This window comes from Narcine bancroftii, chromosome 4 (genome assembly GCF_036971445.1).
Source record: "Narcine bancroftii isolate sNarBan1 chromosome 4, sNarBan1.hap1, whole genome shotgun sequence".
NCBI classification, from domain to species: domain Eukaryota; kingdom Metazoa; phylum Chordata; class Chondrichthyes; order Torpediniformes; family Narcinidae; genus Narcine; species Narcine bancroftii.
This window is the reverse complement of record NC_091472.1, coordinates 104,609,592-104,637,578: the sequence shown is the minus strand read 5'-3', so window position 1 is coordinate 104,637,578 and position 27,987 is coordinate 104,609,592. Positions and strand designations below refer to the sequence as shown.

The 27,987-nt window shown below is 42.3% G+C and overlaps 1 protein-coding gene across 15 annotated transcripts in view; it reads left to right on the top strand.

Annotated features, from left to right (window-relative positions):
• syne1b (spectrin repeat containing, nuclear envelope 1b) overlaps nt 1-27,987 on the top strand; it is a 665,691-nt gene that overhangs the window by 343,748 nt on the left and 293,956 nt on the right. For all 15 annotated transcript variants that reach the window (XM_069932310.1, XM_069932313.1, XM_069932309.1 and 12 more), the window contains 8 exons: nt 1,551-1,721; nt 2,768-3,094; nt 12,959-13,111; nt 15,642-15,809; nt 17,159-17,335; nt 18,282-18,428; nt 21,765-21,890; nt 25,316-25,492. In XM_069932310.1, the coding sequence (XP_069788411.1) occupies nt 1,551-1,721; nt 2,768-3,094; nt 12,959-13,111; nt 15,642-15,809; nt 17,159-17,335; nt 18,282-18,428; nt 21,765-21,890; nt 25,316-25,492 (1,446 nt within the window). The remainder of the gene's footprint in view (nt 1-1,550; nt 1,722-2,767; nt 3,095-12,958; nt 13,112-15,641; nt 15,810-17,158; nt 17,336-18,281; nt 18,429-21,764; nt 21,891-25,315; nt 25,493-27,987) is intronic.

The window sequence follows — 27,987 nt, the reverse complement described above, 5'->3', positions numbered from 1 at the left end:
GAACTATATACTGTATAGGATGACACTGTAGGATGATCTTTGCCTGACACCTGCCAATCATCTGCTTCCCCATCTATCCACTATCCTTCATCCCTCCCTGATTCATCCATCTTCCATTGGACCCTCCCTAATCCATCCTGCCCTGTCCTCAATACACTGGCCATCTCCTCTCTTCAGACTCAGACTTGATGAAGGGTTATGACCTGAAATGTCAACCATTCTTTTTGTTCCACTGATGATGATCGGTCCTGCTGAGTTCCTCCAGCAGATTATATTTTTCCCCATGATAGTGCGATAAGGCTCGTTTGGATACTAAAGATGTGAAGGTTGATATGGAGAATGGAATTAAACTCCATGCTTCATGTGGGACCGGTCCCACCATGTTTGATGGGCTGAATGTCCTTTTTCTCCACTGGTGATTTGTCTGATTACACCTTCTTTCTGAGTCAACTATAGTCAAGGTGATAGCAGTCTAAGAGATCATTCGGCTGTGGGTCTCCCTGACTCCTCGTTATAAATTGCTTAGTTCCAAAACTGTCAAACCAAAACTGGAAATTCACCAAATCAAAGCCTCTTTAAATTTGGGGAGATCCAAATTGGGAAACAACCAAAGTAAAGAGGTTTCAAAAGTGGGGAAATCAAACTAAGGTGTGGAAGGAAGGTGGGTAAATTAAAATTAGGTGCCCAAATGATAGGGGAATTCAAATGTAAGGATACAAAAGCAAAATATAGGATCTAAATGTACGAGTAGCAAAAGCTTGAGGGAACAGATTTGGGGTGTGCAAATATCCCTTTGAAAGAACACGCAGGAGTGGGGCATTTCTACTTTGGTACGAGTGAATTCGCAAAGTGTGGAGAAGCTGCCAAACGATAAAGTATTCCACAACAGAATATCCGAGTTGCCCTCGTTCTTCAAAACTGGCTTCCCCTCCACTGCAATTAACTCAGCCCTGACCTGTATCTCCTCTATTTTCCACAGATCTCCCCTGCCCCCTCCTCCTTCTTCCTGCCTTGCACAACTTCCATCTTTTTTCCTCGATGATGCACCAAGGTATCACAACTCCTGTGGGTAGTGTGTGGATTGAGAATTTAAGTCTCTGCAAGTGGGATTTGGGCCCAGGCCTTTCCAACTCATTGCAACCATGGAGCCAGCGTCGGCACCAGAACAAATGTTGGGGGGGGCATTATTGTGTTAGAGGGGGGCACAATGTAATGCCCATTAATTTGCTCAGCGGGGTGGAGCAGGTGCTGTTACCATCATTCACCCTTCAGATGTAGGTGCTGAGAGCACTGCTTTTATGGCAACAATTGTCATTAGCTGCTAGTGATGCCGGATGGGGTGGGGCAGGTCTAATTGTGAGTGATGGCTGTGACCATATGGGAGGGGCACAGCTCCTCACTTGGGAGGGCAATTCCCACGGATGTCCCCCCTTGGTGCTGACCCTGAGTAGAGGCAAGGTACAATCCTAGAGTCTGGCAGAAGGAGGTTGATTGTGCGTGACACCCAGCTCTGATGTTATCTCCCAAATTGATACATCTGCTTCTTCTAGGACCAAACCAAGTTAGTGAGAGAAGAATTAAGAAGCTTAGATGAAGCTGACTCGGCTCTGAACACCTTCACAGACTGGCTCAGGGGTGCACAAAAAAACTTCAAAAACTTGGCCGTGGCTTTGACTGTGGTGGACAAAGGTGTCATGGAAAGCAAGATCAAAAAGTTTGAGGTAAGAATTTGCAGTTGTACATTATGTCCACAAGTAGACTTGCACACAAGGTGGATGTTACACATGAATGTGTACGTCTCTATGTTGCACCAATACATATTGTAAATCAGCACCATTTTCTTTCTCTCACTCACTCACTCACTCACTCACTCACTCACTCACTCACTCACACACAAATGAGTAGGGATACTTGAGTGGTAACATTAGTCTTAGATTGATTCATGTATATGAAGAAAGATCAGGACAGTGAGATTAGTTTGAAAATTGGCTCAGGACCATTGGAGGATATGATGGAGCCCTCCTAAAATCATATAGTCTGTCTGGTAACCTCAGTGGTTGGAGGGATTCTGATGGGTGAAGTTTGGTTCATGTACTCCAAATATCTGTACTCAGTTTCATTATGAGGCACAAGGCAGTAGTGAAACCAGTTGATGAGTGTGAACCCTTTGATCCAATCTGAAATGATAGTGTCCTAGCCAAGCTCATCACAGGCACCAACCTTCCATCCATTGAAGACATCAATGTAAGATCATCGAGGGCCTCTATCACCCTGGTCACAACCTCTTATCACTGCTACCTTCAGGCAGAAGATACAGATGCCTGAAGATGAGCTCCTTTAGTTTTAATAATAGTTTTTTTTCTCAACAGTTATCTGGCTCTTGAACCTCCCATACTACCCTAATTATGCAGATTCTGTTTACATGACTAAAATGCTGCTTTTGTATTTCTTGCATTCACTGCAACTGTGAATATTTAGTTATCTATCCTTTTGATTTAATTATCTCTTCTGTCTTTGCATCTGTGGTAATTTTTTAAATACTATTGTAATTGGTGTATCTTGTGGACCTATTTGGCAGCAGTGAGTAAAATTTTTGGTGCATCTGTACATTGTACTTGTGTATATGATAATAAACTCTCACCCCATTTCACGGGGCATTTGAAAGCCTTCAAAGTGAACTGTGTATCCCAGAATAGTGTCTTTTATTGTGGGCCCTTTGATCTCTTGTGCAGACTTGATTTTTTCAGAGATATTCTTTCATTTCCAGGCTCTGCACAATGACATCGAGATGGGGAATACTTTGCTGAAGATGATATTGGAGAAGAGTGAGAAAGCCATTGAGTGCCTGGATGGTCCTGGAGCTCAGCGTCTTTCGGAAGCGATGGACAGCCACATTAGCCAACTCAATGAGCTGACCTGCTCCATCAGAAGGGAACGTGGAAACCTTGAGAAATGTCTGTCCCTCACAAAGGAGTTCACGGACAAGTACCAGAGCCAAACCAAGTGGCTGGCAGAGTATCAGGCGATCCTACAGATCCCAGTGGAACCAAAAGTGGAATTGTATGAGAAAAAAGCCCAGCTGGCCAAATACAAGGTGAGGGAAGTTGAAGAAATTGGGTAAATAATAAGGCCCAGCTTCCAGCCCAGGAAGTTTGCTTTGTAATATAAAATAAATTAAGTTGTAAATCCTTCAGGACCTTCTGACATTGAAGTAGTCTTGACAATGAAGTAATTTTAAACGTTAATTAATTGTGTTAAAACTGCACTCACTAATAAAGTACTTTTATTCAGATCTTGGAATCAATTCCACCATTCAATTATGATGTAGTAATTCTATAAAATAAATAGCTTCTCCTGATCTATTCTATGGAAATCCTGATAATTATGGTGCTCAATCATAGTTTGGATGGCCTGTTTCTGTGCTTTAGTGTTCTCGGACTTGAGAAGAACCACTAGTATCTCCAGCATGCTTGGGTAACCAAAGCTTCTTGTTCTAATTACGGTGGCCTCCCTAATTCAAGATTCCTTTGTTGTTATGTGCAGGGCATGTAATATTATACCCTCTCAAATCCTGGCTCAGATACTTGGCTCACGAGCCACTCTCCAGCAGCCCACAGTCTGTGCAGGTCCACCGACTGTGTCACCCACAACCTGTATAGGTTCCTCAGCCACTGAGCCCTTCACGGGTCTGCTGCCATGGTCACCATCCTGTAAGGTTGTCTCCTCTGCCTCTCCTTCTGGAGGCGGGGTATGTTCTCCCCGTTTCTGGTGCTCTGCGCCGGTCCACCTCCCTGGAGTCTGCAAAGCCTTGTGGCTGCTGCCAAGCAGAGGCGCCGCCATCTTGGGCACAGACAGGTTGGTTGCAGGATTTTAGTTTTAAAACACCGTCAACCCCTCTAACACCTGAGGAGTCACGTGATGGAGTAGTGGCTGGTCGGGGAACTCCAGGCCTCTCTGGAAAGGTTTAAAAAAAAAACACAGAAAACACAAAGGCACAAACACAAAAAATTAAAATAAAGTGAAAGTAAAGGTGGGAAGAAAATGGTGGCGAAGAAATAAAAGTCGAAAGCAACCGGAAGAAGAGAAGAAGAAAAGACATCAGAAGAGGAAGGTGAAGGCCTTACCTGTCCGAGGAGGCCTGCCATGGAGAGAGAAGCCCGCTCCCTCAGGTCAGTCGAAGTCCCGAGCTCGGGACTACAAAAATGGCTCGCGGAGCCAAGCAAAAGTGTGCAACCGCGCATGACAAAAAAAACACTGACGGGAGGGGGGACCAGCTGAGGAGTCGATCTCCACAGCTGAGAATGACAGCTACAGCACAACAACAAGAAGAGAACATAGAAAATAATGAGAACAAGAAAGAAGAGAGTAAAAAGAAATCAAGGACACAACAGATGACCAACCCAGAGGAAGAAGAAGAAGAAGAACATAGAGAAATGGAAGAAGAAGAAAAAGGCAAGACAATGGATATATTTTTTTTTAAACAATATATGGAATCAGTAAAAGAATGGCAATTACAAGAATTTAGTGAAATAAAAAGAATTATAAGTACAGAAGAAAAAATGAATAGATTAGAGATGGTCATGTCAGATATAGGAAAAAAAGTGGACAAGGTGGAAGAACGAGAAACAGCTGTAGAAATGGAAGTAGAGGACTTAAAAAAGAAATTAGAATCTAATAAAAAAGTTAAAGAGACACAAGAGCTGTTAGCTCAGAAGATAGATATAATGGAAAATTATAATAGAAGAAATAATATAAAGATAGTGGGCCTTAAGGAAGATGAAGAAGGCAAGAATATGAGAGAATTTATAAAAGATTGGATCCCCAGGGTCCAAGGAAGACCAGAATTACAGGAAGAAATGGAAATAGAAAGGGCACACAGAACATTAGCCCCTAAACCACAGCCACAACAAAAACCAAGATCCATTTTAGTAAAATTCCTAAGATATACAACAAGAGAAAATATGTTGGAGAAAGCAATGAAGAAAATAAGAGAAGACAAAAAGCCACTGGAATACAAAGGTCAAAAATTTTTTTTCTATCCAGACATAAGTTTTGAACTCCTGAAGAAGAGAAAGGAGTTTAATATAGCAAAAGTGATCCTATGGAAAAAAGGATATAAATTTATGCTAAAGTACCCAGCGGTACTTAAAATAGTTATTCCAGGGCAGCAAAACAGACTATTCTCGGATCCGGAGGAAGCACGAAAATTTGCAGAACAACTACAAAACAGACAGAGAGATGAAGACATGTAACGAGAGCAAAAATTACCACGAACTATATGTATGTGTGTATATGAGTATATATATATATATGAGGTCTTCGACACCGTGAGCAGGAAAGGGCTTTGGCAAATACTAGAGCGCATCGGATGTCCCCCAAAGTTCCTCAACATGATTATCCAACTGCACGAAAACCAACAAGGTCGGGTCAGATACAGCAATGAGCTCTCTGAACCCTTCTCCATTAACAATGGCGTGAAGCAAGGCTGTGTTCTCGCACCAACCCTCTTTTCAATCTTCTTCAGCATGATGCTGAACCAAGCCATGAAAGACCCCAACAATGAAGACGCTGTTTACATCCGGTACCGCACGGATGGCAGTCTCTTCAATCTGAGGCGCCTGCAAGCTCACACCAAGACACAAGAGAAACTTGTCCGTGAACTACTCTTTGCAGATGATGCCGCTTTAGTTGCCCATTCAGAGCCAGCTCTTCAGCGCTTGACGTCCTGCTTTGCGGAAACTGCCAAAATGTTTGGCCTGGAAGTCAGCCTGAAGAAAACTGAGGTCCTCCATCAGCCAGCTCCCCACCATGACTACCAGCCCCCCCACATCTCCATCGGGCACACAAAACTCAAAACGGTCAACCAGTTTACCTATCTCGGCTGCACCATTTCATCAGATGCAAGGATCGACAATGAGATAGACAACAGACTCGCCAAGGCAAATAGCGCCTTTGGAAGACTACACAAAAGAGTCTGGAAAAACAACCAACTGAAAAACCTCACAAAGATAAGCGTATACAGAGCCGTTGTCATACCCACACTCCTGTTCGGCTCCGAATCATGGGTCCTCTACCGGCACCACCTACGGCTCCTAGAACGCTTCCACCAGCGTTGTCTCCGCTCCATCCTCAACATCCATTGGAGCGCTCACACCCCTAACGTCGAGGTACTCGAGATGGCAGAGGTCGACAGCATCGAGTCCACGCTGCTGAAGATCCAGCTGCGCTGGATGGGTCACGTCTCCAGAATGGAGGACCATCGCCTTCCCAAGATCGTATTATATGGCGAGCTCTCCACTGGCCACCGTGACAGAGGTGCACCAAAGAAAAGGTACAAGGACTGCCTAAAGAAATCTCTTGGTGCCTGCCACATTGACCACCGCCAGTGGGCTGATAACGCCTCAAACCGTGCATCTTGGCGCCTCACAGTTTGGCGGGCAGCAGCCTCCTTTGAAGAAGACCGCAGAGCCCACCTCACTGACAAAAGGCAAAGGAGGAAAAACCCAACACCCAACCCCAACCAACCAATTTTCCCTTGCAACCGCTGCAATCGTGTCTGCCTGTCCCGCATCGGACTGGTCAGCCACAAACGAGCCTGCAGCTGACGTGGACTTTTTACCCCCTCCATAAATCTTCGTCCGCGAAGCCAAGCCAAAGAAAGATATATATATATATATGTATATATATGTATTTAAAAGAAAATATATAGAGTATAGATAAGAATTAATAAGGGAAAGAAAGGGAAGAGAGGAAGTAAGGAGGGAATTAAGAGAGTGACCTTTGTTATATATGAAAATTAAAATCTTTTCTGGGGGTCTGGGTGGGGAGGAGTTACGGTCACTGCGAAATCAGTTGACGCTTGCGAGTGATTCCGCAAATCCAAATGGAGAGGGGAGATGTGGTTGCCTGACAAGGGATAAAGGGCAACTCAGGAAGGGGAGGGGATAGTGGGGTTAAAGAAATTTTAGATAGGAGAATAAGGGAAATGTTTGATGTTTTAGAAATGTTGTCTTATAAAGTGTTCAAAACAAGAAAGCAGAAATGGATAAGAAGGAAAGGTGATGATGAGGAAACGGAAAGGAAAGATAAACAAAGTACGAAATGGCTATGTTGAAATATATGACTTTAAATATTAACGGAATACATAAGCAAATCAAAAGGAAGAAACTGCTAAATTTACTGAAAAAAGAAAAAATTGATATAGCATTTGTGCAAGAAACACATTTAACTGAAATGGAGCACAAGAAATTAAAGAGAGATTGGATAGGACATGTAACAGCAGCATCATATAATTCAAAAGCTAGAGGAGTAGCTATATTAATCAGTAAAAATGTACCAATTAAAATAGAAGAGGAAATAATAGATCCAGCAGGGAGATATGTATATATTCGGAGTTTTGGAATTTACTCAATGTATATTCACCTAACGAAGAAGATCAAAAATTTATGCAAGGTATTTTTTTGAAGATAGCAGACACGCAAGGGAACATACTAATAGGAGGGGATTTCAACCTTAATTTGGATTTAAACATGGATAAAAATGGGAAAAAAATTAACAGAAAGAACAAAGTAACCAAATTTATAATTAAATCGATGCAAGAAATGCAACTTTTGGATATATGGAGGAAACATCACCCAAAGGAAAAGGAATATTCATATTATTCGGGTAGACATAAAACATACTCAAGAATAGACCTATTCCTGTTATCAGCTTGCATGCAAGACAGAGTAAGAAAAACAGAATATAAAGCTAGAATATTATCGGACCACTCACCCCTGATATTGACAATAGAGTTAGAGGACATCCCTCCAAGAATGTATAGATGGAGATTAAACTCCATGCTACTTAAAAGGCAGGATTTTAGAGAATTAATTGAAAGACAAATTAAAATGTACTTTGAAATAAATACGGAATCAGTGAAAGATAAGTTTATACTATGGGACGCAATGAAAGCGTTCATCAGAGGGCAAATAATAAGTTATGTAACCAAGATGAAGAAGGACTACAATCAGGAAACAGAGCAGTTGGAAAGGGAAATAGCAAATATAGAAAAAGAATTAGCAATGAAGGAAGACACAACTAAAAGAAGAGAATTGGCAGATAAAAAAATAAAATATGAAACTCTACAAACATATAAGGTGGAGAAGAACATAATGAAGACAAAACAGAAATATTATGAACTAGGAGAAAAAACGCACAAAATTCTAGCATGGCAGCTTAAGACAGAACAAACTAAGAGAATGGTATTGGCATCAAGGAAAAAAGACAAACAAATCACATATCCAACGGAGATTAATGAAAACTTCAGAGAATTCTACGAACAATTATACCAAACTGAAAACGAAGGGAAAGAAGACAAAATAGTTGAATTTTTAACTAAAATTGAACTACCTACCAAAATTACAAATAGAGGAACAAAATAAATTAACAGAACCATTTGAAATAGTAGAAATACAAGAGATAATAAAAAAACTATCGAATAATAAAACACCAGGAGAGGATGGATTCCCAATAGAATTCGATAAAACATTTAAAGATTTATTAATTCCTCCCCTCCTGGAAGTAATCAATCAGATTGATAAAACACAAAGCTTACCAGATTCATGCAAAACAGCAATAATTACAGTAATACCAAAGACAGGGAAAGATCCACTTGCACCAGCGTCATATAGACCAATATCTTTACTTAACACAGATTATAAGATAATAGCTAAACTATTAGCAAACAGATTAGCCGACTATGTACCAAAAATAGTAGATCTAGACCAAACTGGATTTATTAAAAAGAGACGAACAACAGACAATATTTGTAAATTTATTAACTTAATTCATGCAGTAGAAGGAAATAAAGCTCCAACAGTAGCAGTTGCTTTAGACGCAGAGAAGGCCTTTGACAGAGTAGAATGGAATTATTTATTCAAAGTACTACAAAAATTCAGCTTACCAGAGAAATATATTAATTGGATTAAAGCATTATATAAGGGGCCATTGACGAAAGTGACAGTAAATGGATATATATCAAAACAATTTAACTTAAGCAGATCAACAAGGCAGGGATGCCCACTATCACCCTTATTGTTCGTGTTAGCCATAGAATCACTAGCAGAATTGATAAGAACAGAAAATAAAATAAAAGGGATAAACATAAAAGACAAGGAATATAAAATCAGTTTATTTGCAGATGACGTTATAGTATACTTAACAGAACCAGAAATATCAATAATAGAATTATATAAGAAATTGAAGGAATATGGAGAAGTGTCGGGATACAAGATTAACGCAAATAAAAGTGAAGCAATGCCAATGAATAATGCGGATTTCTCAAAATTTAAGAAAGAATCACCATTCAGATGGCAAATGCAAGCAATACGATACCTAGGTATACAAATAAATAAAAACCTCGGCCATCTATATAAACTCAATTATTATCCACTAATGAAAAAATTACAGGACGATTTAGAGCATTGGAAAGTTTTACCACTAACACTAATAGGAAGGATAAACTGTATTAAAATGAACATTTTCCCAAGGATATTATACCTATTTCAGGCATTGCCAATACACTTGACAGAGAAATTCTTCAAGGAGTTAAAGAAAATAATAAGGAAATTTTTATGGAAAGGGGGGAAGCCAAGGATAGCACTAGATAAATTAACAGAATGGTATAAAGAAGGAGGCTTACAACTGCCAAACTTTAAAAATTATTATAGAGCCGCACAGTTAAGATACCTATCAGATTTTTATCAAACAAGCGAAAAGTCAGATTGGACTAGATTAGAACTAGATAAAATAGGGGAGAAGATACCCGAACATATATTATATAAATGGGATGAAAAATTGGTACAACATAGGAATTCTCCAGTATTACATCATCTGCTCAATATTTGGAAGAAGATTCATGTAGAAAGGAATAAAACAAATTACCAACTACCAAAACTAATACTGACGCAAAATCAGCTAATCCCTTTTACAATAGATAACCTTTCCTTAAGAGAATCGGAGAAAAAAGGGATTAAAAAAAATAGAAAATTGCTTTTCAGGAAATAAATTATTATCCTTTGAACAAATGACGGATAAATATAATATAACTCATGATACAGTGTTGGCATATTACCAATTGAGATCCTACTTGAAGGACAAATTGGGAAGCAATCTGAGGTTACCAGAGGGAAGTAATTTTGAATATGTGATTACAGACACAATGATAATCAAAAAATTTATAACAAACATGTACATTAGACTGCAAGAAAAGGAGAATGAGGAAACAAATGGTAAAACTAAACAAAAATGGGAACAAGATCTAAACATAAAGATAAAGAAGGAAACGGGAGAAGTTTTGCTCAGGAACTATGAGAAATACAATAAATACGAGATTACGTAAAACATTACACCTCAAAAATTAAATAAATGGGACCCAACGGTATCTGACAGATGTTTTTGCTGTAAAAAGGAAATGGGAACAACAATTCGTGCAATCTGGACATGTGAGAAAGTGAAAAAATTTTGGGAAGATCTAAACCAGATATTAAATAAAATCACAAAAAGCAATATACCAAAAAACCCAGAGATCTTCCTCCTAAATAACATAAAAAACAAAGAATTTGGACTTGATTTGGATGGTGCACAAAAAAGATTTGTTAGGATAGCCCTAGCTGTAGCAAAAAAATGTATTATGTCAGCCTGGAAATTAGAAGATAACTTGAGAATACAACAATGGTATATAGAAATGAATAAATGTATTCCATTAGAAAAAATAGCATATAATTTAAGAAATAATATTACAATATTTGAACAAATATGGGAGCATTACATGAAATACAATAGAGAAAACCTACCGGGGACATCTACCACCTAAAATGACAGAAGGAGAAGGGAATGAAAAGAATTGACTCAGTGGAATTTCTTGTTTATTTTTATTGAGTGACAGCATTGTTTGACGGGTTTAATGTATCTTAGATTCTGAATTTTAAATGAATGGGAGGGGAGGTAGGGAGGGTGGGATGGGAAGAGTGGGGGGGGGGAAGAAAACGACACTGTATATATTTGAAAAGGGAAATGTATGTATCTTGATCAATGTGGTTTATAGTGTGAAAAATAAAAAAATAAATTAAAAAAAACCCCTCTGACACCTGTACAGAGCTGTTGGCATGAGGACCGAGCAATTAAACCCAAGGATTGGTTATTGAAAGGGAAAGATCAGCCATGATCAGATAAATGGCGGTGCTGGCTCGAAGGGCCAATTGGCCTACTTTAGCACCTATTATCTGTTGTCTATAAACCCTTCAGAGGAGCTATGCATCTTCACTCTCCCAGGTCCACCCCAGTGGCAACACTGCCATTAACAGCAACTCTGGCAGAGTTGCCATTGGGACATCCAGGATTGGACACCCTTTCCTGTCTCTTTATGGAAAAGTAAAGGCCGGGCTGAATTTCACAGGGGCTTGGGATTGTTTTGAGCAGTGTGCCTTCAGGACAAGTTGCCTATTGGAGAACTGATGTCCAGTTAGCTGCACAGAGCGGATTCTCAACCTCTCAGTCAGTGTGCTGTACCCAGCAGCTAAAGCTCACTGCTGTTCAGGGTGCAATACAGATTTTGTTGTGTCAATCGAGACCCAAAAACTGTCACTGGGAGATGTACTTGCTCTGAGCACCATCTTGAGATAGCCAATAAGCCTCCCCTCACTTCACAAATGAAATTAGTTCAACATCACGTAAAAGGACTGCACTATTGTAACTCAATTATTTTCTTGCAATATTGTAACTGTGAATAATTATTATCTATCTTTTGTATTTTTCTCTTTCTAATTTAATGTACATTTTTTAAAATGAAGTACCTGCTCAGTTGCAGCAAGTAAGAATTTTGGTGCATGTATACATTGTACAATTTACTTGACAATGAATTTATTATCATTAAATGAGACCTTTAAGTGATGCACACATTCCAAGAAATAACAAAAATAAAGAATGGGTTGCAGTTTCTTCTTGGTAACTCAGCATCTCACAGCCAGAAAGTGCTTTCTGCATTTCATCTGTAGATTTCAGTGAGAATGCCCCATCATGTCTAAGTGAGGAGCTCCAAAGATAATAAGACAGTCTCTTGTCTCCACATGATCTTGACACCTGTGCAATTATATATCACGTTTAACAGTCCCCTTCACAGAAGCACTTTTAGAAAGTTTGACTTCCCTCGTGGGATGATGTTCGGACAAGAAAGCAGCAGCTTGTGATTCTCATGTTTCTCCTTGTACACATATTTTGCCTTGTCGTCATCAAAACATGGAAAATAGGTGCAGGAGAAGGCCATTCAGCTCTTCCTGCTCCACCATTCAATACAACAGTGACTCTTCACAGTGCCTTATTCCCGCTTTCTCTCCATACCCCTTGACCGTTTTAGCTATTAGGAGCACATCAAACTCCCTTTTGAATATCTCAAATGTACCAGCCTCAACAACTTTCTATGGCAGGGAGTTCCACAAGTTCATAACTTTTCTCCTCAACCCACTCCAAAATGGCTTCCCTCTTATCCTTATACAGTGGCCCCTTGTGGGACATCCCCAACATTGGGAACATGCTTCCTGCATCTGTCCAGTCCTGTCTGAATTTTTATGTCTCAATGAGATCCCCTCTCATTCTTCTAAATTCTAATGATTATAACCTTGATCTCTCCAGTCTCTCTTCATTGCATCATCCCAGGGATCAGTCTGGTGAACCTTGCTGCACTCTGAGCAGCAATGATGTCCTTCCTCAGACCACGAGACCAGAACTGAACACCATTCTCACCGAGGCCCTGTACAATTGCACTGAGATCTCCCTGCTGCTATATTCAAAACCTCTGGCAATGACAGCCAACAATGCCTTTTCCTTTCTTCATGAAGATGGTTCTTGTAGTCTAATGATGCTTCAGTGTCAAAAAAGAGCATAGCCACCTAATTGTCTGAATTAACCTCTTTTGCTTCAGGCTGTCCAGCAGACAATTATGTCTCATGAGCCGGGCATAAAGTTGGTGATTGAGAAAGGTGAGGCTGTTTTTGAGCACATTCACGACCCCGCCGTCAGTGACAATCTGAAGAGACTGCTGTCCGACTACCAGGAGCTGTGCTCCACGGTGACGGTAAGTGATGGCCACAAGGTTGGGATGCAGATGCCACAGTAAGAGTCAAGGGCTCTGGACGAGAGGCTCAGGGCCAAGGTTTGGGGAAATGGAGTCAGAGTGAAAGTTCCTTTGTCAAAGAGTGAAGTAAGCACCTCACTTTGAGTCCAGTGTGAGGCTGCGAGACAGACTTGTGATCAAAGTGAGGCTCCCAGGTGTGGGGATCGACTCCAAGGTCAGAATTAGGATCCTTAGTGTTAGGGTAAGGACTCCAGGATCGAAGTAACAGTCCCAAGTTTCCAATGAAAACACTAAGGTCAAACCACCAGGATAAGAGCTCATTGATTCAGCCTCATATTGTCAGTTTAAGGGCCACTGGATATTAGGGTCATTTTTTAGGGTCATGGCAAGAGGGCATTTTTTCTGGATCATTGGCTTGAGTGTAGAAGATTAAGGGGATATTTGAAAGAAGGAAACAAAATTATGAGGGATAAATCGAGATAAATGCAAACAGGCTTTTTCCCACTGAACCGAGGTGAGACAATAACTAGAGGGTATGGGTGAAAGGTGAAATGTTCAAGGGGGACACTGGAGGTAAACTTCTTCGCACAGAGAGCATGGAACCAGCTGCTTGCTGAAGTGGTAAAAGCAGGCTCACTTTTGATATTTAAGAAAAATTTGGGCAGACACATGGATGATAGGGGTATGGAGAACTGTTGTCTGGGTGCAGGTCAATGGGACTAGGCAGTGTAATAGTTCAGCACAGAATTTATGGGCCGAAAGGCCTGTTTCTACGCTGTAGTATTCTGTGGTTCTTTAGAGGGCCAGAGGATTGGAGCGGTGAACGTGGACAAGGCAGAATATCAGAGATGTGCCCCATCGTGGAGAGAAGGGCCCAGTGCCAGGGTATAAGCACCAGGGTCAGAGAGGAAAGTGTGTTGTCTGGCTGCATCACAGCCTGGTATGGGTCATTTACTCTAACTTCAGGTGAGAACTGGTACTGCAGACTTGGGATAACCATCCTGAAGTTGAAGAAAGGACCCCAGGACCTTGGATAATGCACTCCAGGTATGAGGCCAAAATTACAGGGTAAGGGTGAGGACATCAGGCCTCCTGAGGTTGGAGGGATGGATATGGTGTAGAGACTGAAGGATAAGGATTCTGTGATCAAACAGATTAGCCCAGGGTCAAGGTGAGGAGCCCAGGGTAGAAGTGCAAATTTTAGTGTGAAGCTATTATAGTGCCAGCGATGCAGGTTCGAATCTGGCCATGTCTGTAGGAGTTTCTATGTTCTCCCCATCGAATCTGGCCCTGTCTGTAGGAGTTTCTATGTTCTCCCCGTCGAATCTGGCCCTGTCTGTAGGAGTTTCTATGCTCTCCCCATCGAATCTGGCCCTGTCTGTAGGAGTTTCTATGTTCTCCCCATCGAATCTGGCCCTGACTGTAGGAGTTTCTATGTTCTCCCCATTGAATCTGGCCCTGTCTGTAGGAGTTTCTATGCTCTCCCCATTGAATCTGGCCCTGTCTGTAGGAGTTTCTCTGTTCTCCCCATCGCACCTGGCCCTGTCTGTAGGAGTTTCTATGCTCTCTCCATCGAATATGGCGCTGTCTGTAAGTAGTTTCTTTGTTCTCGCCATCGAACCTGGCGCTGTCTGTAGGAGTTTCTACGTTCTCCCCATGTCTGCATGGGTTTTCACTGGTAAGCTAATTTTGGTGTAATTGGGAGGCACAGCTTTAAATGACCTGAATTGTCTGGTATATGATGAAAATAAAATTTAAACATTTAAAATTTGAAGTAACATCAAAGTATGGGGTGCAGTATCACACTTTCCAGAGCTGTTCCTCAGGGAAAAGGCTCCAGAGGGCTGGGCCTTCTTGACGGGAAATGATAGGGGTGTGGCAGCACACCACTAGGCAGGTGAACCGGCCCTGCTTGTAATCCACGCGACGAGGGAGCCGGCCAAAATGGCGTCGTCAGGGGTTTCCCCTTCTTCTCAGCACAGGTCTCAGAATCCCGCACTGGGAGACCACGTGATGCCCGGGTGACATCAGTGCCCCCCAGCGCGATTCTCAGCCAGGTTCAGGCTGGGAGTGTAAGTCCAGCCCAGCAGCCTGCAATAAATCAGTTCTGCTCACTGAGCTCAACCCGTCTGGTTGTGTGCTCTTTCAGTAGCAGTGTAGCTGCCGCTACAGGGGTCAGTTTAAAGTTGAGGAGTCTGAATAAATATGAGGGCCTCTTTATTATGATGAAGGACCGTAAGGTCAGTCATAGTGGTCCCAGGATAACAGCCTCAGGACTTGGTCCTCAAGACCACTTTCAGCTTGGTGGCTGAACAGTACAGCAATTGGTTTGGATCTTTGCAAGACTCAATTCCCTTAGCACAGTGATTGAATATTAACTGCACTGTGAATGGACCCACTTCCATATTTAGTTAAGCCAGCCTCTATTCATCACAGCCTTGTCAGCATTGCCCAAATGCCAAGGGAGAACTATTTTTGAGTTATTTGTTTGGTGGTCAACTTTCTTCTGTTCTGTTCTTCTCCTCTCAAGGTCTGCATGCAAAATCTGGAAGAGAAGGTGAAGGAGCATGAAGATTATAACAGCAGCCTGCAAGAGGTGGAAAAGTGGCTGCTGCAGATCTCCACCAGGCTGGTGGCCCATGACACCACCCAGAGCACTGACCTGGAGATGGCAACGCAGCACCTTGCCAGGCATAAGGTGCGTGTTGGGTGTGGGCGTGAGAGGCTGCATGGCTAACCTGTATGTCTGTTGTATCCCGAGGTTATTTGAGTACAGCAGATCAAGGGCAAGGTAATTATAGGGTTTGGGATAATTAAAGGAATTGTATTAGCAAATGATCTGACACTCCAAACATCTGATCTCTGGAGACACTTCTTCACTCAAATAATGATGGAAATCTGGAAACAGCTCTGTAAAAGATTGGCAAGGATTTGACAATTCAGAATTATTAATTATTGTGAGGAAGGTTATGAATTTATAGATCCAGGTTGACTCTGAGGAAATACAAATTCCAAGTTCAAGTTTATTGTCACATGTACCAAGGTGCAGTGAGAAGGTTTATTTTGCAAATAGTCCAGCTTGTCAACCAATGCATTGTACAGTGGTTAAAAGCACAGAGAGAGAGAGAGATCAGTTAGAACAGAGCAAAAGCATTGTGACAGGTTTCAGGTTTATTCAGGAGTCTGATAACAGTGGGAAAGAAACTGTCCTTGAGTTAGGTGGTACGTGATCTCATGCTCATGAATCTTCTTCCTGATGGGAGGGGAGTGAAGAGAGAGTGGTTGGGGTGGGTTAAGTCTTTTAATACATTGGCAGCTTTCCCGAGGCAGTGGGAAGTATCGATGCAGTGAAATAAGGGAACGCGGAAGTGAGAATACCCACTAGATCTGGACAACCTTTGGGCTTGGACTGTTAAGCATCATGTGTCCTACATGCTACACACATGCCAGGCAATAACTATTTCTGATCATCTCCCTTTGTCATTCAAAGATGCTGCAAACATCTCTGATATTCTGCCTTGTCCACGTTCACCGCTCCAATCCTCTGGCCCTCTAAAGAACCACAGAATACTACAGCGTAGAAACAGGCCTTTCGGCCCATAAATTCTGTGCTGAACTATTACACTCCCTAGTCCCATTGACCTGCACCCAGACCACAGTTCTCCATACCCCTATCATCCATGTGTCTGCCCAAATTTTTCTTAAATATCAAAACTTGGAGTAGAGAAGCACAGGAACAGGTCCTTTGGCCCACTTGTCTGTGTCGAACATGATGCACAAGTTAATGTAAAACCCTGCTGCATACACATGATCCATATCCTTCCATTCCCTGCATATTCATCTGTCGACCTCGAAGTGTCCTAAACAATGCTAATGTATCTGCTTCCACCACTGCTCCTGGCAGCCCATTGCAGGCACCCACCACTCTCTGTGTAAAACAACTTATTCCATACATCTCCTTTAAACTCTGCTCCCTCCCCTCATCCTCATTTTAAATGGATATCCTTTATATGTGACTCTGTGTACCATCTTGGTCTTTTCCAACAGCCAATCATGGAAGAAATTGCCGGTTTTGAACACGCCTTAGCAAGCTTGAGAAGCAAAGGAGACAACCTGGTTGCCAACTGCACAGAAGAACTTCAAGGGAAGTTTAAGCACCAGGTCCAAATTCACCTACAGGGGATTCGGGACAGTTACTCTGCCATCTGTAGCACAGCACAGAGGGTAAACCCAAACCCTTATCATCCACACTTGTATTTGTTCTTGTTTGTGTTCATCTTGCTTCCTTTAAGTGACTATTTCCCATTCAAGAATAATCTTTCTGCCCTGATCCTCCCTTTTGGGGATGATGGAGTTTACAGAGCAAGGGAGACTTCATTGTAAGTCTTTGACCTATCTCCAGGCTAATTTCCATCAGAGTTAAAATTTATTGTCAGAGTACATACATGACATCACATCCTAAGATTCTTCTACTGTGGGCCAGATAGAATTTCTAATTACTGGCAACTGTAATTTTAACTCAAGGAAAGAAAGAACTGTAAACTAACTGTGCAAATACAGAAGTACAAATGTAATGACTCTCCGAATGAGTCTATTGTTCAGGAGTCTGATAGTTGAGGGGTAGTAACTATTCTTGAACCTGGTGTTGTGAGTCCTGCAGCACCTTCACCTCTTTCCTGTTGGCAGCAGTGAGAACAGAGCGTGTCTTCGGCGGTATAGATCCTTGATAATTACTACTGCTCTCAGACAGCAATGTTCCATGTAGATGTTCTCAATGGTGTGGAAAGTTTTTCCTGTGATGTACTGGGCCGAGACCACTACTTTTGCAGGATTTCTTGCTGAGAGGTGTTGATGCCCCCATTCCAGGACATGATGCAGCCAGTAAGCGCACCTTCCACTACATATTTGCAGAAGTTTGCCAAGGTTTTCGATGACATTACAAAACTCTTGAGGAAGTAGAGGCGCTAATGTACTTTCTTTAAGATGGAATTAATATGATGAATACAAGAAAAGTCCTCCGAGATAGTAACCCCAGGAATTAAATCTTACTCACCCCCTCCACCTTGGTGGAGAATAATAGTCACCTTGTGAATGTGCTGGCAGGCAGAAAGTTGTAATCACACCTCTATTTGGCTAACCTTGTACCTTTGTTTACCCTGTCCCATCTCAGCTGTACCAGAGTCTGGAACGTGAGCTTCAGAAGCACGTCAGCCACCAGGATACCCTACAACAATGCCAGACGTGGCTCCGTGCTGTGCAACATGAGCTGGAGTCCCAAGCTCATCCACCCACCAGCCCCCAGAAGTCATTCAAACAGGTAACCAAGCAAGTGTCCAAATTAAACATCCTGAGATGGTTGAGCGAATCTGACCTGTCACATCTCTGGAGTGAATGTCCAGTGACATTGTGTAAACAAAGAATTGCTGGAGGAACGTTAGCAAGCAGCGTCTGTGGATATAAATGGTCACTCGGTGTTTCAGGTCGGCACCCTTCAGTCTCGATAAAAGGTCCTGACCTGAAACGTTGATTGACCACAGGTACTGACCTGCTGAGTCCCTCCAGCAATTTTTCTGTCTGTTTAAGATTCCAGCATCTGCAGCTTTTGTGTTTCTCCAGATGCAGTGTCTAGTTTTTACTGAGTTTCTTTTATATAGGTTGTTTTTTGCTCTCTTGCAAGCACCGCATTATTTGTGCATTACAGTGTGCCCTGTTAAAACTGCAGATGTAGGCACTGATGCATCGGCAGATCAGAAGCTCTCCTTTTAAATTTATTTTCAAACCTGTGAGCTTTTAGTGAGGCCCCAGTATTTGCTGAACTCATGCCAAAGGTTCTGCTGATGGGGAGTTTCTGGACCCAACAAACAATGAGAGAGAAGCGATATATGTCCTGGGATGTGTCTGACTTGGAGGGGTTGTTGCCTGCCCCCCTCCACCCCTGCCAGTCACTGTCCTCTTTTGCACAAGGGTGGAGGTCACAGATTTGGAAAGTATTGTTGAAGAAGTCCTAGTATGATCCAATGATCCGTGTACATGGGGCACACCACAGTCACAGTGCACCATGAGTGGGAGGGAGTGAATATTTAGAGAGGTAGATGGCATGTGAATCAAGCAGGCGATTGTTCACATTTATTGTTGATCACAAATACAATTCTTCAGTTACATTTGTTTATTTGTCCCAAAATACCAAGTAGTGTGATAAAGGTTCTTCAGCAGGTTATCTCTTACAGCTGTGTTTCGAGCATAATTTAGAGAGCGTACGAATGCACTGAAAAAGATGATCACTTCGCGCCAAGCAAGGGCAGCGCGAGAGCTCTATTATGGGCTTCTCTTGATGGCTGCGGGCAAGTGTGTTGATGCACGCTTTCACCCTCCTTAGCCTTTTCCCTGATGTGAAAATGAAGAAGAGCATGTCCATGGTGTGATGGGTCCTTCAGTGTGTTGGCTGCTTTGCTTTTCTTAGGCAGCGGGAGATGTAGCTGGAGGGGAGGGAAGTTTGTGTGATGCGTCTGAGCTGTATTCACCACCTTCTGCAGCTGCCGATCTTGAGCAGATCAGCTCTCATGCCATGCTGCACCAATTAAGTCTGCTTTTGACAGTGCACCCATAAAAGTTATTCAGGGACAAATGAGAAATGCTGAACTTCTTTAGTTTTCTAACATAATTGAGGTGCTTATAATGTGTTGAGATTAATGCTATTTGATCATACTCCTGTAATCGTAACTGTAGTACTCTTAAAGTAACCTTGTTTTCCAAATATAAATCTTGCAAATGACAGCTTATGAAAGATGTAAGGATAAATGAATACAGCTTTATCAATAGATGTAGAGAGTTTTTAAAAAAAAAAGAAAATTATGGTAAACCTGTATAAATTGCTGGTTGGGGCTGAGCGGTGCAGTTCCTATCACCCACTTGCGGAAGAAAGGGACGACCTCGCAGAGGTGCTGAGGGATGAAGGACTTTGTTTACAGAATTTGTGATGGTTTCTGTTGAACACAGTGTACAACAAACCCATGAATCTGAATGAGAGGCAAGACACTGATATTGATGGAAGTCTAAAAGGGGGAGAGAGGGTTAGAGAACATGTAAGGTTTAGTGAATGAATTCTGGAGTTTTAACTTGTTTGCCACCAATGTGAAAGGAGTGTCGCGTGGATACCTTGAATAAATTAATTTTAATTTATTCAAGATCAGGATTCCACTTGTCGTTATGTTCACTAAATGCTCAAGAAAGCTTTGCCCTAATTTAAAAGACAAATTTACATTGTTCGAACAAATTTGGGAACCATACATGAAATATAACAGAAAATGCCGGCCTTGGTCCTCCATCTCCTAAAGTGATAAGAAGATAAACATGATCAGATTTAATGTGTAAAAGTAGATGCCACGACTTTCTTTTTTTTGTTTTTCTTTTGTGTGAAGATGAAGACTGGATAGATACATGGATAGGAGAGGACTAGAGGGGTATGGTCCGGGTGCTGGTCAGTGGGACTAGGAGGGTGGGGATTTGCTACAGCATGGACTAGTAGGGCCGAACTGGCCTGTTCTGTGCTGTAAGTGGTTATATGGTTATCGTTGTTTTATTGTATTTTATATGTTTTAATATTTATTGGTTTTGGAGGGGGGTGGGAAGGGGGAGGGAGGGAAAGGGGAGAAAAGAGAGAAAATGTCACTGTGTATATTTAATGAGAAACATTTGTACATATGTTTGTTGATATGGTTCATAGTGTGATCAATAAAAAATTACAAAAAAAAAAGAAAACTTTGCCCTATGAAGACATACAGACAGGTGCCAGCAATACAATAATGATGTCAAGACAAGAAAAAGAAGTAAAAGAGACACCAAGTGGCTGTGGATCCCACTATCTCCTTCAACGCTGTTGCCTCCTGTCTGATCCAGCGGCGAACCCGAGCTCAAGGCATTAATGTCGCCCTCCTTGGGCCACTGGTTCCGAATCCTCGATACAGTCAGGAAGCTGTCAGCGCCTGAGGTCCATCAGGAGCCCTGCTTGCCGTTGGCATTCTCACGGATCCTGGACCTGGTTTGATAAGCTGGTCTTCGGCAGCCAGCGGACTGATGTGAGTCCTTTGGCCTCTGAGCCCCTCGCTGGTCCGCTGCTGAGGCCCTCTACCCAGTAGGGTCCTCTCCCAGGCTTCTCCCCCTTGGCTAGAAGTGGGTGGTAACCTCCACTGCACCTCTGGAGCCAACAACTAGCTGAGTCAGGGCTGCCTTGCGTTTTATTTTTCAAAATGTATCCAAAATTGGACTGGATTAGTCATCAAATTTTACAGCTCAGAAATAGGCCCTTTGATCCCTTTGTTGTATAAATTGTCTACCCAAGGAATCCCAAAGTTTCAAAGTTAAATTGATACTTAGTGACATGCATGGCAACCTGACCAAATGACTGTAGGACATGGGGAGTTAACAGAATTAGAGAATGGTAAGATTCTACACAAACTGAAACCAGAGACATGGGCGAATTAGCAGTAATTTCATATGATTTTTAAATGAACAGCTCATTTAATTTAAGCAACCTATTTCCTCCATTTCTTTTGTGATCGAGTGAAATTGATAGCATTGCAGCTCGTGACTACAATGTGCAGGCTGTTCAATTCAAGATGTACCATTAATAACAGCGAACTCCACTTTCCTGCAGGTAAAACACTACCGGGCTCTGCAAGAGCAGGCAAGCACGTACCTGGAGCTACTTTGTTCTCTGTGTGACTTGTCCGATGACACTGTGAAGAAGGCAGCGGCAGACATCCAACACACCAAGCAAATGGTAATTTGATGCATCTTACCTCTGCTGACCTCCTTACCTAGGCACACTGACTAATTTATTTATAAAACCACTCTCTTCATTCCAAGTGCAATGCCCGTTTTAGGATGAAAAGAGCTATGTCCATTATCACATAATGAGTTGCAGGAGGAACTCAGCAGGTCAGACAGAACCCATGGATAGAAATGGTCAACCTTTCGGGTTTGAACTTTTTGTTAAGATGGGTCGGCACGATGGGAGTAGCAGTTAGCGCATTGCTGTTACAGTGCCAGTGATCGGGACTGGGGTTCGAATCCCGCGCTGTCTGCAAAGAGTTTGTATGTTCTCTCTATGTGGGATTTCCCCAGGAGCTCCTGTTTCCTCCAACCATTTGAAATGCATTGGTGGGGGGGGGGTGGGGTAGGTTCATTGGGTGTAAGTTGGGCAGCACAGACTCCTGGGCTGAAATAGCCTGTAACAGTGTTGTATGTCTAAATTTAAAATAAAAAAAAATGAAGGGTTGACTGAGCATTTCTAACCATGGATTCTGCCTGATCTCCTGAGTTCCTCCAGCAAATCTGCAGCATTCGAGCATCTGCAGCTTTTGTGTTTCTCTATTTCCATCACCCTTTCCCAGAAATGGAAGGTACAAGACCACAATATTAATTTCTGTTTGTTTACTTCAGGAGTTAATAAAGCATTCAAATGTTGCTCATTGCTTCTGCTGTACTTAAAAAAAATAATTTCTTGATTCGTCATCTTTAAATGTTACACTCCACAGAATAGAGAATAAGAAGGAAGGTTCACTTGGCCCTTCATTTCTAGTTGGATTCGACATTATTTTGCAGATCTCCTTAAAATGCAGAAAGAAGGGACACTTGACCATGTAAATTGGGCATCAGATTTGTTCAGGGTGTCCTGCCCGGCAGAGTCAGAGTTCAAAAGTGGAGTTGTAAATAGAATATTGTTCCAAATAAGTTCAAGTAGGAAATACTGAGAAGGTGCAGCTTGGTACAACACGGAAAGATGATTGTTATATTGTGCAGATGCATCGAAGGCAAACCTGAATATGTACAGCTTTGGAAGAATAATAGGATTTGCTGATAGGCTGAGATGAATTTAGATGGTAGGGAGCTTGTGCATTAGATTCAAGATGTCATTTTTTTTGCATGGACACAACATTTGTTTTCCTTTGTTTGCCCTGTAAAGACACACCAAGAGGAGCTACTAGTTCTGGACCATTGTTAAGGTGAGAAAGGGAAGCAAAAGAGACATTGAGTGTCCAAGGATCCCATCACCTCGTCCAATGCTGCCGCCTCCTGCTCCCCTGTAACCTCAGTAGCCGCACAGCCTCCTGTCCGGTCCAGCGGTGATCTGAGCTCCAGGTGTCTGGGTCGCCTCCCCAACCCCCCAATACGATCAGGAAACTCTGAGTGCCTGAGGCCCTTTGGAATCCCTGCTGTCAGTTGGCACCCTCATGGATCCTGAACCCAATACCTTGATCCCACTAGCCGGTCAATGGCAGCCCGCAGCCTGGGGTGTATCCTTTGGATGCTGAGCCCCACACAGGTCCGCTACCATGCTCTCTTCCTCTGTATGGCTGGCACCTCCATAAACCAGTTGAGCTGAATGACTGTGTTATATACATATGATAGTTTCTTCACACCTGCCAAATTTGCCCATGGTGGGTGCAGAGCACTCCTGAGATCCTGATGGGAGATGGGAAAGACACAAGCAGAATCGTACCTGACACTTCACTCCAAACAGCTCTCACCTATGTTCTAAGTCTGCTTTGCTTAATGTTGATCAAAATTGTTTTTATTAACTAAAGGAAGTTACATTTCAGAATGTGTTTTCCAGAGCTGCTGGCTGTGTATGAAGCACTGGTGATCTGAGTGATTAAACACAATATTCCTCAGATTTATTTAAAGTACTGAAGAGTACAGATGAAGCCATTATAAATTTGGCTGGCTGTATTTCCAGATATCCAGCTCATTTATCCCCAGGAGCCTTCTCTCCACAAAAGCCAGTCACCAAACCAGTAATGTGTGGAGTCCAGCCACCCAGGTTAAACCAATGTCCTGCAAAAACAATGCCATGTCAGCTGAGGGAGCACAAAGGAACAGAACAAATTGAAGCAGACCATTCAGCCCCTCGTCCTTGCCCTGCACTTTGATGACATCATGACTGATCTTTTACCTCAGTGTTTTTTTATTCTGCAAAAAAAAAATACCCATATCCTTGATTCTCCCAAAATTTATATTTACCTCTTTCTGGTCCTTATTTTCACCATTTAAAGCTATCGTATCTTCCTTTGATACCTTGAATGATAATAGCATTTATAAGGTTTAAACACTCTGCAAATTCTGGAAATAAATTGATTATTTTGTTCAGCAAACCAAGTTTAAAGATGGGCGAAAAGAGACTGAATGCTCAGCACATTTACAATTCCCTTAACGACTAGTGCAGAGAAGGTTCACCAGGTTGAGGGGGGCTATATAAAAGAAATGGATAAAATGGAAGCAGGGTGGTTGTTTCCACTGGCAGGTAGGACCAGGGCCTCAAGATTTCAGCTGAGTATATTTAAGTCAGAGATAAAGAGGAACTGCTTCTCCCAGAGAGAAGTGATTCTGTGAATTCTCTCTTCAAGCACCTGATTTTTGAAGAGTAGGGGAATTAAGGGTTATTGGGGAAACAGTCGGGTAAGTGGAGTTGAGTCCACAACCAGATTAGTCATGATCGTGCTGAAGGGCAGTGCAGGGTCGACGGGCCGAATGATCTCATCCTGCTCCTATTTCTTATGTCCCTGGGATATACCACTTAACCTTTATATCCAACCAGAACTTTTGGTCTCTTATTGTCATATTGTTGTAATACAGGAATTGCAATCTTTAATTTGCATGAAAGAGATAGGTATGTGTAATAAAGAGCAATGTTATAATGGCAGTAAATCAGTCTTTAAGTGGAGTTTTGGGGTGAATATCAACTGGGGCACTGGTTCCTTTCTCTCCCTGGAACCATGGGATCTCACATAAAAGTTGGCTCCCTGTATTCAGAACTCTGAAGATCTTGCTTCAGAGTCTTAACCAAAAATGTGTGCCATGTCACTGGATTGGGAACAGAAATCCTGATGAAATTGACTGGTAGAACACAGAACAAAGAACAGTGCAGCACACTTTGGCTCCCATGTCTGTGCAGAACATGATGTCCAAAGAAACTAACAGTGCTGCTTGCACCTGATACATATCCATCCATCCCCATCCTGCTGATGTGGTCATATGGAATCCACTTAAATGCCACCATTATGTCTGCCTCCATTTCTATCCCTGGCAGCCAGTTCGTACATGTGCACCATTTCCAGCTCCCCATATTCCACCTTTACATGTTACTGCACTGAACGTGTGATGAGGTGTACCTGTCTAATGAAGCAAGGCTGCACTCTATTTCAGATTGAGCAGCTCTTGGTCAGGTCGCAGGAACTGGCCCTGGGTTGGGAGGAAATAAAGCGACACAAAGCGGAGCTTTCCAATTACTTTCTGGACACCGAGCAGCAGCTGCAAAGCCTGAAGAGAAGACCTGCAGAACTGGAGCTGAAGATTGCAGAGAAGCAGTTGGCCCAAGTGCAGGTAAGAAATTAACGATGACCAATTGGACACAGCAGCTGCCATTTTAGAGCAACAGATGCAGGGCATTCCTCTTTGCTCTGTGACTGGGTTTACTTGAGCTCATCCTTTTCACCTCATCGAGCAGAGAGTTGTGGGCTTACTCAAACTGCCTAGAATTTCCCTATGACATGACCCTCCATTTTTCTCAATTCCATGTACCTATCTAATAGTCTCTTAAAAGATCTGATTGTACCTGCCTCCACCACCATTGTTGGTAGTATATTCCATGCACCCTGTGTGGAAAAGCTTTATGGAAACTGTTTCCAAATTTCTGCCTTATCTCTAACTTTAAGGTTATGCTCCCTTGTAATAGATTCCCCACAGGAAAATGTCTGCGTCTCCAAATCTCCATTCACTGGCAGCGTCCAAGGAAACACAACCCACGTTTGTGCAACTTTCTCTCGTACCTTCATCCATGCGATGTGGGTAATAGGACCGATCTTCCAACCCAGTGTCCCCAATGTGCTGCAGCAGAAGCCTTGACTTTGTTGCTACCAACCCATTGAGTACACACTGTTGCCTCAAACACCCAAAAGATGTGCATCATTCCCTCTACTCACATTTACTTACACACACACACACACACACACACACACACACACACACACACACACACACACACACACACACACACACACACACACACACACACACACACACACACACCCACCCCAAATGGAGATCATTTTAAAATAAAATTTTGATTTGGTTGAATTATTTTTTCAGTGTGGATATTGACATTTTTGTTGACATTTTTGTTTTCAAATCTGTCACAAGTGATTTTGAATGTGCGAGACTATCAAAGAGATAAAAATGAAGCTCTGACACCTCATGATGCTGGGTGTTGTGAGGCCTCACCGGCATAGCCATTGTGCAATTGCAGCTGGCTGCCTCTGCCAAGGTAACCCCTGTGTGCTGGGAGCATGGAACAAGGCACCAGGAGCACACTGGGCTAGAGAAAAAATGCCAATGGGTGTCAACATCAAAAACTGAATGTGATACTTAAAATGTGTTTTGCCCAAGGTTCCCTGCAACTGGGAATTATGTTTACTTGTTATTTTCTTTCAAGATTTCTAAAAAATGGGCTCAGTTTCTGAACTCACTTGGTAGCCAAGAGACTGGTCTGTGTGGGGCTCGTTGCACTCTTTTGTTGACTCTACCTTTGATGACACTTTACAGGTGAATGGGTTGCCACCCAAAGGGTATGACCACCACAAATTTTCCTCAGTCATAACTAGATGCGCCATGATGATCCCACCACCTGGTAGATACTGATTGACAGGATTTCGATACAATGACTTTGTTCATTCTTACCATAAGGAAATGAACACTTAGAACTAATGGAAAGTGGAGCAAGAAGCATGGAACAGACCCTTCAACCCACTTTTCCCAGGTTGACCATTCTGGACAAGCCCCATTGACCTGCAGTTGGCCCACATAATTTCACATCTTTCCCATCAGTGAGGCATTTTGCTGATTGGGGCACAATGTCATTTAGTAGCCAAGCTCAAAGTGTTATCTGTATATCATCCCCACCTCATCTTGTTCCACCCATCACTTTGTAGCCTCTGTCCCACCCCTCCCTACTGATACCTTTTGGCAAATTTTCCTCTCCCCCTCTTAGTCCTGATTCAAGTTTGTTTATTATCATCTGGCTACATATACAGCCAGACGAAACAGGGTTTCTCCAGACCATAGTCCACATAATATATTTTAAGATAAAATTTAAAATAAATGTACGTAAATATCTTGGAATGATTTACTCTGTTACCGTTCATCAATCTTACAGTCTGTGGGAGGAAGCTACTTCCCAGCGTGGCATTTCTGATTTTGATGCTCCTATACCTCCTTCCTGATGGTAGAAGGTCAAAGATCCTGTGTGCTGGATGGAAGTGACCCACAATAATTATTTAAGCCCTATTTGAGCAATGTTCCTGGTGAATGTTGTCAACAGAGGAAAAGGAGGCCCAGTGACCTTCTCGGCTGTTTTGATAGAGGGTCTGTACCTGAAATTTCAGTTGGGGACATCTTCTGCCTCTGCAGAAGCTGCATTACATGTTGAGATTTTCTAGCATTCTTTTTTTGTTCCATTTTCAAGTCAAGTTTATTGTCATCTGATTGTATAAGTACAACCTGACAAAACAGCATTCTCCGGTCCTCGGTGCAAAACATGCAGACGCACAACCAGATATAAGACACCTACAGACAAATAATACATATGCAGGGCAAGTATTTTATCTCTAAAAACAAAAATATATTGTTTTGTGGAAATACAGTCTTTAGAGTGAGCAGTTCCTTTGGTTGTTCTGCGTTCTCTCTGCCTGTGGGATTATTCCAGCATCTGCAGTCTCTCTTGCACTGAAAAGGTTTTTTTTTGGAACATGAACTCTCTTCTCAGGATGTGGCCATGCTCCCTATGTAAAGGTGGTGGTGAGCTATTACTGTGAATGAATGTA